The sequence below is a fragment of the Cyprinus carpio genome, chromosome A9 (assembly GCF_018340385.1).
Source record: "Cyprinus carpio isolate SPL01 chromosome A9, ASM1834038v1, whole genome shotgun sequence".
NCBI classification, from domain to species: domain Eukaryota; kingdom Metazoa; phylum Chordata; class Actinopteri; order Cypriniformes; family Cyprinidae; genus Cyprinus; species Cyprinus carpio.
In genome coordinates, this window is record NC_056580.1 from 8,039,801 (window position 1) to 8,056,843 (window position 17,043).

At 35.8% G+C, this 17,043-nt stretch overlaps 1 protein-coding gene across 1 annotated transcript in view; it reads right to left on the bottom strand.

The window, feature by feature from the left end:
- Window positions 1–17,043, bottom strand: part of LOC109088153 (unconventional myosin-XVI-like) — a 116,270-nt gene that overhangs the window by 41,734 nt on the left and 57,493 nt on the right. The window contains 8 exon segments of the mRNA XM_042763079.1: window positions 2,192–2,263; window positions 3,241–3,358; window positions 4,990–5,107; window positions 6,198–6,345; window positions 6,540–6,657; window positions 9,452–9,557; window positions 14,272–14,399; window positions 16,819–16,884. Of these exon segments, the coding sequence (XP_042619013.1) occupies window positions 2,192–2,263; window positions 3,241–3,358; window positions 4,990–5,107; window positions 6,198–6,345; window positions 6,540–6,657; window positions 9,452–9,557; window positions 14,272–14,399; window positions 16,819–16,884 (874 nt within the window).

Genomic DNA, 17,043 nt, shown 5'->3' on the forward strand with positions numbered 1-17,043 from the left:
AACAATTGAATATAATAGTTTGAGCTCTGTTGTTAATTTGATCCTCTAATATTTATAGTGATGTACCATGTATAGTTTACAGCATTAACAGAGAGAGATTTTTTCCTTAAAAACCCAAACTATCCATATCGGCGGATGTCATTCTGATTAATCAGTATCAAATCAAATCTGTGTCAGTAGAGAAATTCAGTATCCGTGCATCCCTATATATATGTCTGTCCATCTGTTTGTCTACCGTTATACAATAACTTTGTCATTTTTAAAACTGAACAGCCATACAAGACCAAATCCATCAAAAGAAGTTTCATGTTTTCATTTCATTTTTGTGGCAAATTAATTATTTAACCAGCAAAGTCAACCATGCTGGTTGTTTTGCTTTCCCATCGCTAGACCATCACTGAACCAGCATTAACCAGCATAGCAAGATCTATATCTAAATGCAAGCTGATCCTTTAAGTAAAAAACATCAAAACAGTCAGTGACTGGCTGCTCAAAACAATGGGGGAACAGAGCAAAGAGGAAAACAAACTGGAGACAGTGTGTCACATTTTGACTGATATACGCCTCATGTGGGTAGCTGAAAAACAAGCGGCCTATTGTTGATGGTGCTGGCTGAGAGGACATGGCACATGCTAATGTGGAGGACACACTGCGCCTGGACTCCGATAATTTGACCTTTGATGATGTCAGACACTGAATCACCACATTCGCTATGCCATTCATGGCCGGCCACAGTGCGTCAACATCCAGATGCACACATTGCCAAAGTCTGACCATCAGTCAGTGCCCTATGATTGCCGCATTTCGAAGATTGATGCATCTTCTGCATATATTTCACTACACAATCGCACACAAGCGTGGCATTGTAAAGATGGCATTTCTTTCTGAATTGTTTACTTGTTTAAGGAATGCTATGATCAAAACAACAGATCATCATAAGATTAGTCCACCCAAAAATTCAAACTTAAGATTTACTCTCCCTCATGTCTTTTCAAAATCTGTATGACTTTCTTGAAATTACTTTCTTGAAATTATAATTCACTTAAAATTACTTTTGGGTTCAAATTAAGAAAGAGCATACTGCTTGCACTTTTCCATATAATTACAATGAATGGGAACTGAAGTATTCAAATTTCAAAAGCACCATTAAAGTATGATAAAAGCCAAATTTATGATTGATATTCTTCCCTTTCACATCATTAGAGTCATTAAATAGATTCATGAAACAATTATTCAGACTGTTTTTGAATAGATTTGACTCAAAATAATGCGAATCGGCTAATTGTGTCATGAATTCTAGAGCTAGGACTTATGTCAAGGATTTAAGACAATGTAAATCATTTGATCTTTTCATCATGCAAAGCAAATATATAGATTCAGAAGACTAAAGCGCACCTGTGATGTAGACCAGTTTTACACTACTCCAATGCATTTTTGAAGAGTAAATGATAACAGAATTTAGTTTTTTGGGAGGCACAGATGCATGACAAAGCGAAGGAGACTGAGAGACAAATCACAGACAGACACAAGACAATGCCAAGTGTGCTTGTAATTTTAGGCAATAGGTCGGTGTGTCCTGGATGGCTGAATTAGGTTAACATCCAGACATCATGTGATTCATACATACTCCACACTTTTTATATAACGGCACAACATGTACACAGTCTAGACCTCACAAAAGAACTATGTGTTTATGTCTGTGTATTTTGAATAAGAAGGCAGTTATCCAATTGTGACAAATTGGGCTCGCCAGTAACACAATCCAAAGCCAAACGCTTGAGGCCACATGCATCGATGAGTTTGTCACCGAGCAAAGGCCAGTACATCTCAATGAACGGTATCAGCAGATTTTCAACATGTATGGTGTTATCCTAAACAAGCTGACTTTAAAAGATTAGTTCACTTCCAGAATTAATTCACTTCCTTTAAAGCTGCTCTGAAACTGCAATTTGGACCTTCAACCCGTTAGCCACCATTAAAATCCATTATATGGAGAAAAAATCCTGGAATGTTTTCCTCAAAAACCTTAATTTCTTTGTGACTGAAGAAAGAAAGACATAAACATCTTGGATGACTTGGGGATGAGTAAATGATCAGGAATTTTTTATTCTGGAAGTGAACCAATCCTTTAACTGACAGTGTTTCGTTTATGTGTTGGATGATGCCGGTTAGTGGAAACTGAAGGCTGTACCTTTGAAACACTGCACATCAGCGGTGAGGGCAGAGCCTAGATCTTCAGAGCTCACCTGCAACATCCCAGCCACTGCAAAAAAAAAAAAAAAAAATCACATTCAGACACATTTATATGAGTACAAACAGTTACAAATCTAAATTCTGATTGGATGAGCCACATTTGAAGTCAAAACAAAAAAAACAAAATAAAATGAAACAAAACTAAATAAAATAAAAGCTCAGAAGCACCCAAATGCCTGTTTTTTCCATTGGGAATAATTAAATCATATACATACATACAGCTATGCACTGAATCCAACAGAAATTCACTGGTGACTCCAAACATGATGCTGTATAATAATTCTTATAAATAATTACAATCACAAATACCATTTAACAAAAAGGGTTTGAACCTGGCTCATCCAATCAGATTTCAGTGTCAACATAACATGTTTTAACACATGCAGAGTCCTGCTTTCAACTTTGAGTCCAGGCCTCCCATTTACTTTCTATTAAGCACTTATATTACTGTTTGCATTTGGCATCTAGTGCACTGTCATTAATCTGAGTGTGTTTTCGGGTGGAGTGTATAATGGGGCATGTTTATATATGATCTCGTGTATCCACAACGACGGGAACCTCATATGGATGCGAATGTATCAGTTTGTGTATTTGCGTGTGCTGACGTCACTTGTTTACCCAGGCTCAGTATTATGTGTCATTATGTAACACGGAGAGCAGAGAGTGGACTTTCTGTTCCGCCCTGCTGTTCTTCAGAGCTTAAGAAAACAGGTGACCCTGTGCATGTGTGTGGCTAAAAAGACCGATTAGCACAAAATTGTATGACAGAGTGTGTATGTGTGTATTAGAGTGCCAGAGAGAGTTTTCCATTGCGTAGTGAGTAATTCTGCTATTAGGCCACGGTAGAACTGATGTAAACAACCCAGGATGGTGTGTGACACAGTTCTTGCTGCGTAATCACCCGCCCCCTTCCCCAGGCTATCCTTCAGACGTTCTGGTGGAGGAGATCGGCCCCTGCTGGCCTCATGCTGCAGCTGCACGACTGACCTCTATCTAGCAGCTGTAAGTCAGACACAAACGCAGTGTCAGCGTCTGTCAGGGCGGTGAAGCGCACATCTCCCAAGTGCAGCAGCGCAGACAGGACCACAAACAAATTCTCCACCTCCTGAAAGAGAGACAAACAAAGTGCTGAGAGTCAGACTGCAATGGAAACTTCTACAAAGGCAAAAAAAAACAAAAAAAAAAACAAAAAAAAAAACAGGCCTCTTGAAAACAAGGTCATTTACACATCACAGTCTAGTTACATTTGTAGGCTGGGTCTAAAATTACAGAATCAAATTTAATTTGTTTGAAATGCATTTTGCAACTTCTTTTAACTACTTTTGACAACACTGAGAACACGTGCTGCTGCTCTCCTGATCCATCTCTAAATACAGAACTGAACAGAATATTTGTTGGGTTGTAGAAAAAGGATGCATGTCTAATCTGGTGGCTGAAATTAGAATAAGAAATTGGAGTTAAAGCCTGGTGAAGGTTCCAGAACATCTTACATCGCATACAGTAGCTTTGAGTGACCAACGTGAAAATATGAACATTATGGACATTGTGTGAAGTCAAAAAGGTTGAGAACCACTGTTCTACTGTGTGTGTAGAAGAAAGAGACGAGGAAGTCATATGTCACAGACAGCGAGAGTGAATGTAAAGTAAAAGGCGAAGTCTGAGAGACTGTGTGTTATGTTAATGTGTGTGAGGGTCATTAAGGGTCGTGCTGCACTGATGGGATGAGAGAGCGATCCTCCTTTAATGAAGCAGATTTATGGCAGGATTAGAACACAGTGTCTGGCTGAAGGTCAGGAGTGTGTGAATATGTGTGTGTTTGAACAAAACACACAAAGCATGACTCAGAACACAGTGTTAACTCTATTAGCCTCTCCACTGTAACAAAATGTCCATGTATTACCATAAGGGTGTGCATGTGTTTGTGCAAACATATATATGGTACATAGTGTGCAGTAATTCACATGCTAGTGTTCCATTGTGAACATACTCTTCAAGTCGTTACCTAACTATAATAAAAGCACACATGTTGACAGGTTAGTGTGGCCTCAGGCTGAATGCCAGTCTGAGCAGTGTGTTTGTATAGTCTTCAGACATACTATAATGAGTTATAATGTGTAAACCTTCATAAATCAGAACAACATGTCTGAAGCGGCTGCCAAAGCCAGAGGCCAAACCAACTCTCTGCCTCTGTACATCTGAGTCACTTAAAACCAGTTAAAGTTAAACTAAGTTTGGTTTAATTGGTTTAGTTTTAATATGTAAAGAAGCTTCAAAGTAAAATGTAAAATTTTGAAAGGTAGTGTATATTGTAACAGAATATTTCTTTTTTTATTAAATGCTGTTCTTTTTAACTTTTTATTCATCAAAGAATCCTGAAAAAGTACGAAAACTGCAAAAGAAAAAAAACGAAAAAAAAACTAAACTGTTTCCAATATTGATAAGAAATCAGTATATTAGAATGATTTCTGAAGGATCATGTGACACTGAAGACTGGAGTAATGATGCTGAAAATTCAGCTTTGCATCACAGAAATGAATTATATTTTAAAATATATTAAAATATAAAACCATCATTTTAAATTGCAAGGTTTCACAACATTACTGTTTTATATATATATATGATTTTATATATATTTTGAACTTCATTGTATTTATGTCTCACACACACTTAATAAAAACTAAGCATGCGTGTGCAGTTATTTTTCATCTTTGCATGTTGCGTGAGGATGCATTTTACAATTAACATGAATCCAACAGCACGCAGAACCCGATTAAACGCAGAGAGCTTCTCTCTGCTCTGAGGACACGCTGTACCTACTGCAGGAGTTTCACCGGGAGCTGCTGTGCTCATACACCTGAAAACAAGACCCTGGAGCAAACATGCTGTGGTCATACACCACACAACAACACACACACACACACACACACACACACACACACCACACACACACACACACACACACACAAAAACACAACAAAAAAAACAACATGATTAGTGTGATTTAAGATCTGAGATGACTTAGACTTTACATTGGCAGTGCCATCTGGACACGAGTATTTGGTGTGGGTCTTTAAGAGAGGCAAGAAAAGTTTGAGATGTCACTGACATAATCACAAATTCAAGTCAAAGAAAGGTGAATGTTCAATTATTAATGGCAACCTTCCATTTACCCCATGCAAGATTTGCTAAGGAAACTCAGGGTCACAGAGAGTTCAGGGTAAAACAAGTTTAAAAATGGCATCTGACCAGTAGTACTTTTTTTTTACATTTTGAAAAATCCTGACATTCAATGCTGAAACAGAATCAATCTGACAATGAAAATTCAATGCATTGACTGCTGAATTTAATAATCAACATGTCTCATAGTGTTCATGTCTCAGTGTACCCTTTGCTACAGTGTTAATATTATAGAGATCTATATCTGATAGATCAAAGACAGTTTGAAACTGTGTATTACACCAATGACAACTATCTACTTTTAAAGTTGGTTTTCTATGAAATCTCTGGGTAAGTCAATTATTTTATTATTATTATTATTATTATTATTATTATTATTATTATTATTATTATTATTATTACATTTCTATTTGCTAATGTAAAGTTTTATTTAAAATATATAAATATTTTAGCTTATTGAAATTAGTTTATTTAGAAACATGTATCGGCAGTGTTTCTGAATAATAAAATAAAATAAAATAAAATAAAATAAAATAAAATAAAATAAAATAAAATAAAATAAAACTGACTGGCAATATTTGTGAACAAAACATAACAAATACTCACTGGCAATAAAATAAAATAATCCTTATTTGTAATATGTTAGAATTAATAATAATGTAGCATATGTTTTTATAAGGGAGGTCTTGTAAAATAAGTGTTTCTCAAATAAATAAATACAAATAAAAATAAATAAATAGCATGCCTGTCCTCTTTGCCAGTGTTACCTGTGAGCTAGGACATTGTTTAGATAGAGATTACTCTTCTCCTCTGCTGAAAGCCCCTCAGCCATCAGGTAGAAGATGTTAAAGTTCTGCTGATGCAGTGGAGTGCAGATACTTCTGACTTTTGCCAGCATGTAAGTGTACAGACGGCCTAAAAAGAAGAGTTGATGGGTCATTAGCAGAGCAATGGCTCCCTCTATAGGTGAAGGATGATAGAGCAGAAGTCTTCTCTGCTGAGAGCTGACACCAAAAAAACAAAAAACACATTCTGTATTTCTCGTGCATTCAACAATAGTAAAGCAGTGCTATAAATAATCCAGGTGAAATCAGAAGCAGTGTAACCACCTCTGAGTAGAGTCTTTCTCTTCTCACAGTACTGCAGAGAGATCAGCTTGATGAAGCGGCTTGCTGAGGAGTTTATTGGAGTCTTAGCATGACCGAAAGCTTCCAAGATCACATTCACCTGCAAACATGACAGAAGAATGAAGAAGTGATTACAAAACAGAGACAGGGATTCCCACGTGAACTCCCTAGTGAGTGTGGACCCTAGTGAGCAGTCTACCTAGACAGCATTTTAAATAATTGATTCATTTATTTAATTGAAACCTCTCTCCAAAAATGCTGGAATTCTGAATATTGCCATAATACATGAAATAGGTTTTTAGATGACAGATAGACAGACAGACAGATTTTATTTTAAATTGTAATAACATTTATAATAATATAACAACAAATGGTTTTTTTTTTTTTTTTTTTGTAATGTGTGTATATACATACATACATACACACATATATATATATATATATTATAATATATATATATATATATATATATATATATATATATATATATATATATATTTCATTTTGTTCACACTCATCTATGCAGAATTGTTGTAATTCAGCCACATTGGAGGTTTTCTGAGCAGGAACCGCCTTTTTAAGGTCATGCCACAGCATCTCAATTCAGGTCAGGACTTTGACTAGGCTACTTTTACTCCAAAGTCTTCATTTTGTTTTTCTTCAGCCATTCAGAGGTGGGACTTGCTGGTGTGTTTTGGATCACTGTCCTGCTGCAGAACCCAAGTTCGCTTCAGCTTGAGGTCACGAACAGATGGCCGGGACATTCTCCTTCAGGATTTTTTTGGTAAAACAGCAGAATTCATGGTTCCAGTGAATCAGAGCAAGTCTTCCAGCGTCCTGAAGCAGCAAAACAGGCCCCAGACCATCACACTACCACCACCATATTTTACTGTTGGTATGATGTTCTTTGTCTGAAATTGCGGTGTTACTTTTACGCCAGACGTAATTCAAAAAACACCAACCAAAAACTCGTAACTTCACACACTACATTTCACAAAATACTTTCCCAAAAGTCTTGGGGATCATCAAGATGTTTTCTGGCAAAACTGACACGAGCCTATGTTCTTTTTGTTAAGCAGCGGTTTTCGTCTTGGAACTCTGCCATGCAGACCATTTTTGCCCAGTCTCTTTCTTATGGTAGAGTCATGAACACTGACCTTAACTGAGGCAAGTGAGGCCTGCAGTTCTTTGGATGTTGTTGTGGGGTCTTTTGTGACCTCTTGGATGAGTCGTCGCTGTGCTCTTGGGGTAATTTCGGTCGGCCGGCCCCTCCAGGGACGGTTCTCCACTGTTCCATGTTTTTGCCATGTGTGAATAATGGCTCTCACTGTGGTTCACTGGAGTCCCAAAGCTTTAGAAATGGCTTTATAACCTTTTCCAGACTGATAGATCTATATTACTTTCTTTCTCATTTGTTTCTGCATTTCTTTGGATCTTGGCATGGATGTCTAGCTTTTGAGGATCTTTTGGTCTACTTCACTTTGTCACACAGGTCCTATTTAAGAGATTTCTTGATTGTGAACAGGTGTGGCAGTACTCAGGCCTGAGTGTGGCCAGAGAAATTGAACTCAGGTGTGATAAACCACAGTTTCAACAGGGGGGCAAACACTTCTTCACACAGGGCCATGTAGTTTTGGATTTTGTTTTCCCTTAATAATAAAAACATTCATTTAAAAACTGCATGTTGTGTTTACTTGTGTTATCTTTGACTATTATTGAAATTTGTTTGATGATCTGAAACATTAAAGTGTGACAAACACGCAAAAAAAAAAAAGAAATCAGAAGGGGGCCAACACTTTTTCACACCACTGTATATATATCTATATATATATATATAACATATATATATATTATATATATATATATATATATATATATATATATGAATGAAGTAATTATTCCGAGCTTTTGACTAGCAGCACCTATAAAGACATATGTATATGTATCTTGAAAGGCAGCTGCTCATTTAAACAGTAGACAGCTCACTAGGCCATGAGGATAACTACTCAGGGCATTTAGCATTTTTTCTCCACCAGGTGGCGATAAGCCACCACTGATAAAATGTACTCATTAAGCTATAACATCGAGAGGCTGTGCCCACAAACACACAAACACACACAAATAACAACACACACACACACACACACACACACACACACACACACACACACACACACACAGAGAGAGAGACAGAGAGACATATTCATGTGTAATAATATCACCAGTGGCCCCTAGCCATTAAATGGCTCAAGTGGTTTCTGTATGTGGATGTGTCTTTATCTAAAAATGGCTCTTTCCTTAAGATTCACCCATAAGCACAATTTGCCCACCTCAGGCTTTTGGACGCTTATTCAAAGCATTTAATTCTCTCATAAATGAGAGAATACCAGCTGTTTGAGGCTATCATGACATAACCGGAGTAACTGAAAGCACATAAACACCTCCAGGGTTCAGATAACAGAACACATGAGAAAAACCACAGCAAAAACACTGAACGTTCAACACAACCAATGCATAAAATACAATCACTACATTAGTCAGCATATGAACTACTCAACAACTACACATTTAAACTAATGTTACTAGAAGCACAAACCTCACTTAATTATACATTTATTATTAATTATGAATCCAATTAAGATTATATATTACCACATACAGTAATTATCTTACAATACTGGGCAGCTCAATTAAATTTCTTGTTTTAAAGATGTTGCATTATTTGTGAAGATTTTATTTTTATTTATATATTAATTTATTTATGTTGGGGCCTAAATGATTATGATTACAAGAGGCAGAAGTACTTTATGTAAAATGAGGTTAGAGATGTTTCTTACTGTCAGGCAGCAGATGTTTATGCTGTGTGTGATGAACAGACAGACAGACACACTTACATGCTTCATCCGCGGCTCTAAAGCAAAGCCTTTGGGACTTGAGCGGGCAGCCAGGTGTTTCAGGATGTGCTTACAGGCCACAGACTTCCCAGAACCACTCTCTCCACTAGACAGAGAGAACAAAGTGAGAGAAAATAAAAGTGTGGATCTCAGTATAAAAAAAAAAAAAAACACCATATATATTTCCAAGATGTAAAAATATTTAATCTCTAAAAATTACTGTGACACTACAATTCAAAATTGAGTTTGTATTTTCTTTTTTTTTTATGTTATTCAAAGAAGTACTACTGTGAAATATATATATAAAAAATAATAATAAAAAAAAAAAGGAAAATTTCAAAATTTAATTTATTCCTGTGATGGCAAAGCTGAATTTTCTTTCACATGATCCTTTCTCAGAAATTATTGTAATATTTGCAGATTAATATCAATGTTGACAACAGATATGCTGGTTATTTATTTATTTATTTATTTTTGTTGAAACTGTGATGCAGTTGCTTCTGGAATTATATGATGAATATAAAATCAAAGGTACAAGCATTTTATATCTTTTTATAACAATTTTAATATAGTTTAATGCATTTAATGCATCCCTTTTTTTGCATTTCAGTAATAAGCATTGGTTGGTAAAATGTGATGAATTGTCATTAAAAAGAATGTTTATTAGGTATTAGAAGTATGTAGTTATTTATTTATTTTTTATTTTATTTTCTGGCAAAATGGAACATGGAGGGTGTTTGTGACAGATTCACCACTGCAAATCTGCCTAAAAGTTCATCTGTCAATGTAAAGATATATAAAACAAATCAAGAGAGCAGTTGATATTTTCAAAGACCCCTGCATGACCGTCCCTTGTAAATGTGTGTTTCTATCAGCCTGTTTAACGTTTACCAATGGGAGATCTTACAGTATGTGAGGGAGCTGTTTCACTGCAATCCACACATCACTCCATCGTATGAGATTCCAGTCAGCCTACAGCAATATACCATCAAAACCCTCACGACTCAAGACCTAAAGATCCCTCTCCTCTACCTGGCCTGTGGGCATCTGTCTCTACTCCAGAGTCATCCAGGAGGACATATCTGTCTATATCTTCACTTATCCCAATGCACTACTTGGGGATTTGTTCAAATCACTTGTTCTTCTCTTTTATTCATAAGACACTTTTCTCCACAATACCTATCCCATATCAAACTGCCTCTGTTTTTATGTTTTTTTTGTTTTTCTGTTTTGTTTATCTCTCTTCAAGTACACTTTTCACAAATTTCTATTACAGGTTCTATTACATCAATTCTAGCAAACAAGACTGCCAACATTGATGATTCCAACAAGTTTAATTGCAACTCAGACAAATATCAACGTGAAAATAGTACCATTGTTATTCCAACAGAGTTTAAAATTGGAAAGTTGTTAAAATGTTACGCTAAAGGACGGTTTGGTTGTTTTTTTTTCAAATATCAGGGTCATAAGCGTGAAATAGTACATTGTTACTCGAAATCTGTGCGCTAAGCCACGGGCAGGCAGTTCAGCACTGGAACAGAAGTTACATGCACACACAGATTAGCAGGAAGCGAACAAGCCGCTATCACAGTAAGAGCCCCTTTCCTGCCACACAGTACTTTTATTGCGCGAGGAAATTAAATATACAATTTTTTTGCTTGTCGTTTTTTTGTAAAGTAGAATTGGCATACAAGTTTGAAAAGCTGAAATAAGATTTATATGCTGGTAAACATAATCATATGCATTTGGCATCAAATCAGCATATCAAATAGATTTCAGAAGGATCATGTGACACTAAAGACTGGAGTAATGATGCTGAAAATGCAGCTTTGCATCATATAAATAAATTACATTTTAAAATATACTGAAATAGCACACAGTTCATTTTACATTATACTCATTTTTAACAACATTACTGTTTTTACTGTAATTTGGGTAAATAACCAACCAACCTATCCCAAAGTTAAATAAATAAATAACCAATCCCAAAGTTTTAAAAGCTGGTGTACATTTGCAATATTTACGTTTTAGTAAATTAAATATCTAGTATTTTACATAGAGTTTATCAGTGTTCAGCAAGGATCATGTGACAACTAAAAGACTGGCAGGTTCTATTCTATTTGCTATAAATAATATTCTATCATGGAAATCTATTTCTATTACTCATTTTATTCTATTAACTATTTGGGTAAATAACTAAGTTAAATATCCAATCCAATTTATTAATTTATTTAATTTAATTTAATTTAATTTGTTCTCTTTCTATTAATTTAATTTAATTTAATTTAATTTAATGTTTTAGTCACAAAAAGACATGCAGAATCACCTTTCGTAGCATGTATTGCATCAGATGCACATTTATGATTCCTTAAATGCTGTCTAGCTAATCAGCATGTTTTAGAAAAAGGCTAGCAAGCTACAACATCACAAAGCTGTGAATGATTTGCAATATAATTTCTTAAATATGATTTCTACCAGTACATTTACAGGGTGTTAATCCACACCATGGCTCAACAACTAACAAGGGCTTTGGCAGGCATATATCTTACATAATATATGTCTCATTACTGCCATACATCCCACTTCATCTTCTTGACGACGTACAGTGACTTTATTAATTACTCCACTGTTCGATGTTACGACCTCTTAAAATGAGCCATAAAGCACAGTCAAACAGCTCACGGTGATAACTACCATCTCGACACGCAGTGTGAAGAGCCTGAATCCTAGCAGAGAGCCGCCAGAGAGAGAGTGAATGGAAGAAAGCAGTCTTGAGCAGATTATTTTTAAAGGTCATTTGGCCCCCCACTAATGATTTTCTGGAGGGTCTGATGTTTTTTCTTCCCTTTCTCCCATTTCTTTTTGGAAACCCATTCTTAATCGTAACTGAACTCAAGGGCGCAATGCATTGCTGAGCCAGTAGTGAGTAGGTGTTTGTGTGTGTGTGTGTGTGTGTTTGTGATCCTCTTGAACCAGCATTCCGCCACTTTTCTCTCCATGGTTCTGCAGTCGCTAGAGCATGGTGGCAGCGATCTGCCCTTACCTGCGGGACGAGTGTGTGTGTTGGTGTGATGGATAGCCCACGCAGAGAGGGCATTAAAGTAGCTGTCAGATCCTGTCTGGCTAAGCGAAACCAGGTTCTGGCCAGTGGAGGAGCATCAGAATGTGAAACAGGATTTAAATGCAATCAGAGATGACCGGAGTGCAAGGCAGGACACAGTTCGGGATACACAGCTGCCCCTGCATCCATTAATCTCGCTGAGAGCTTTTAACAGGTTTGGATTTATGCTGGCCCCGGCACATTTGTCTCCATGACAGCGTTTAGCGAGAACCGCTCGGGTGATGCAGGAGTCGGTGTTACCCAAATATGGGAGCAGGCATCTCTAACACAACCTCATTTCAACCTCTCCACCAACACAGGATCACTTACTGAGCTGTGAACCGCTATTACCAAACTACAAGCTGGTGCATCAATGACAGAAGGTAGAAAATGTCCAGTGGAAAGTATTTGGAGCATCTGGACAAACATCTGGACATGTGTTTTGGTTAATATACCTTTCAATCAATGAATTTCCATTATTATTTATTTATTTATTTATTTATTTATTTTTCAGTCATTTGTGATTACAGAGTAAGGACATTTCTAAAAATTAGAACAAATAAAATAATAAAATAATAATACATACCATAATAAATAATAAGAAATAATTTTAGTTTATGTTATTTTTTTATATTTAATAATACATTATTGAAATATTTTACTATATATGTAATATTTTAATATATATATATATATATATATATATATATATATATATATATATATATATATATATATATTATATATATATATATATATATATTTATTATTTAATAGACCAAAGTTAACATGAAACATAAAAATGAACCAGCATTAGCGAAGATTATTTAATACTGTAACAAAAGTATGGTTCGTTGTTAGTCAATGAATAAACATTGGGAACTTACAGCAAAACGTTGTCAATAAAATATTTATTTTATTTTTATACTTTTAAATAAAAGTTTATTAAACATGTAAACTTTAACTAAAACGTTTAAAATGTCATAAAATTTTAATAAAATTAAATAAAAGCTTGTTAAACATGTAACCCTTAAAAAGTCATAACACTTTTAACATTGCATTAATTACTTTCTAATTACTATCAATAACTTCTCTATGCCTGAAATTCTAAAATACCCAGATATTCCCCTGATGAATATTTATACAGTATCTGAGGAAGCTTTTATGAAATGTATAACTTTCTGTTTTCAATTATCGCCATTTTCAGATCGCTCCTATGCCCCAAAGTTAAACACTGTATTTGAGATGTTTGGACCATTCATCCAGGCAGCTTCATCAGTTGTACAGAATTGGAGATACCCATGGTTTTTGATTTCATAACTCAGCGCATCAAGTATCGCACAGGTCACCACTGTTGTGAACTGGGCCAAAACTGTCAGCTAAAGCAGTGACAAAGCTGCACAAGATGTGTATAATCTATTTTAGAGCCACAGGACAGTTTAAGGCCAACAGTTTTAGGACATGCTTTTTTAGTCATTGTGATTTAGAACATAATAGTGCATCCACCTCGAGAGGAATCACAACCATCCTGATGAAGCCAACCTGATGTAAGATGCAAGACACTTTTGCTGTTTCAGTTAACTGAAGGTTAATACAATATTATTATTATTAATATTCAGTTAATATTAATAGTCAATTAACTGCTGACTGTGCAAATAAAACATGAAAATGTGTTAAGAATGTACGACAAGTATGGGGATGTTATGCATGTCAGTGGCACCTGATGATGAAGCACTGTGGGCGTCGCTCCTGCAGCATCATGTGATAAGCACGCTCAGCTGAAGAGAAGATATGAGGCGGAAGAGAGGAACACAGACGACCACTGGAGCTCAGATACAGCTGACTGACCTGAGAGACAGAAAGAGAAACATTTACATAACACTGTTAATTTCCCATGACCTGTTCACTTCATTAGTGTTTTTTTTTTTTCAAGCGCTCTGGTCAGGATTAGTTCTAAAGCTCCGCGCATTAAGCTCCTGAAGTTAATTAAGCCTGAAGCAATTAACGTAAAGCCTATTTAAACACTCTTTAGACATTTAAAACTTTTTTTTGTAGACAATTTCAGGTCTTACATCTTAGCTGTATTGTCTGTTTTTGCCTTCTGGAAATGTTGTACTTGAGCAATTTAAATTCAAAATGTGACCATCAGCAACGATGTCATTGTGACATGATTATCACTGATTAGTTTATCCTTACATTTGTTTGCATACTGAATTGTGATTGCATTTGCGTGCACTTATTAAACATTTATATCCACTTTCTGCACAGAGATTAGATTCTTGGGTCCATGTGACTGAAAACAAAACGCTGAGCAAAGTGGCTTTCATGCAAATTTAATTAAAACAACACTAAAAATAAAAACCTGAAATCAACTTGTTCTTTCTTGCCATATAAACACCGGTATTTTTTCGTAAGAAATGCAATTTTAAATACAGGTATTACACTTGCTGTGTAATTTTAGCCCAATTTGGGGGAAAAAAGGCTAAAGCTGAGATCAACCTTTACCACTGAGACACAACACACATACTGTATGGCAGAGCCATAGAGGTCACAGCAAGGACAGAGGAAGATTGGGCAAGACACAAGCTGTGTATTAATCACAAAAATTGCAGCCTTAACAAGCATTATATATGCAATGTGTGCCAGTGAACCTTTGTTACAGTCTATGTTTGTTTAACATTTTGACAACTACTGTGGAACTCATTCATCTGATTTTACAAGGCAGCATAGAGGCTAATTTCACTGCCGGTTATATCCCACAATCCTTTGCATGAATAAAAACAAAGCAAAAAAAAAAAAAACCCTCACAAAAAAAAAATAAAAATAAATAAATAAATAAATAAAATAAAACACAAAAAATAAAATAAAATAAAAATACAAATATTTAAGACACAAACTGATAAACACAACACATAAAACCAAAACCAAAAAAGCATTTAAAAGTATCAAACAAAACACACACACAAAACACATTTACACACACACAGAGAAAACCAAGGCAAACAAAAAGCAAAAACACAGATAAAAAACAAACAAACAAACAAAAAAACATTTAAATAAAAACAAAAAAATCAAACAAAATAAACCAAAAGAAGCAAAAACACAGATTAAAAAATAATAAATAAATAAATTAAAACAACAAATTCAAACAAAGCACAAACCAAAAAATAAAATAAATAAAATAAAACAAAACAAAAAATTCAAAGAAACAAAACATTAAAATAAAGACCACAACACACATACACAAACAAAACAAACACAAAACAAAAAACCATAACAAAATCAGAAACCAAAGAAAAGAAGGGAAAAAAGAAAGAAAGAAATCATATACACACAAACAGATCTTTACTGTGGTTAGATTGTTTTTCATCTTTCACTTTTATTGTGGATTTTAGCCTCCAGTCGCTATGACTGACAGGAAATTAGCTCAGCAGAGGCACTTGGACAATTTGGAGGGACAAGATGGAAGCTGTGTACTGAAGGACAGAGATTGATATACAGACCTGGATTAAAGTTTATGATAAAGGGGGTCAGGTGATGTAACATGAGCATGATGGTGGTCTGAGGCCATCACAGATGGCAGTGCATATGTCCTTCTCTCTCAATGCGTCATTCTGACTCTGAGCCCCAATCTGGGGGACACACTGGAGAAATCATGCCTGAAATGAGTCTCTGATGCAGGGGCCGACAGGGGACAGATGTCCCAATGGACCCACTGCATATCATTTATAAAGTGTGTGTGCATTTCATCCACTCCTCAACTCCCCTTCACGTGCCAGTAAAGCGTTACAGCAAACAGATGGTCATCTTGACATCTTTTATTTTTCTTAGCGGCGGGTGGCACATGCTGCTTGTCCCTGATGAGTGTGCTCTCATAAACTCTGCCGTCCCGTGGACAGCCAGCTGTATCAGAGGCGACGGCAGGCGGGCTGGACGGAGGCTAAACTTGAGAACCTCTAACAACCCCGAAGGAAGATACAGAAATAAATAGAAGAAGGAGGAGTATGGATCTTAACGGTAGATGAAGAGAGCAAAGGAAGTGAGCGCTGTTTGTTGAATATGCTATCACTGTCAGGAAGGCCATGCATAATTCATCAAGAGATCAAGTCCTGTTAGAATTGAAAGTGCTGCGCTATGCTTACAGAGTGCGAACCAGAGAACAGCTTAAAATGTTCTCTAATTAGAGAGAGATGAATACTCACACTGCTGAAGAATTAAACATTTATTTGATATAAAAACAACACTGAATGCATGTCTCTGTACTTACGAGATTAGAGTAGATGGGCAGGTCCTTATAAGGGTTAATAAGGAGAAGAATGTGTCCAATGTAGGTCTGAAAAGACAAAAGGGAAAAAAGTACACATGGTTAACTTTTACCAGTTTTAGCCTCAACATGCCCACAGTCTAATGACAAAAACGGTCTGAAATCAATAAGGTGATTCTGTTTGGTTGGGGCTACTCAGCTTCTGGGATTGAAGGACACACCTTTCTA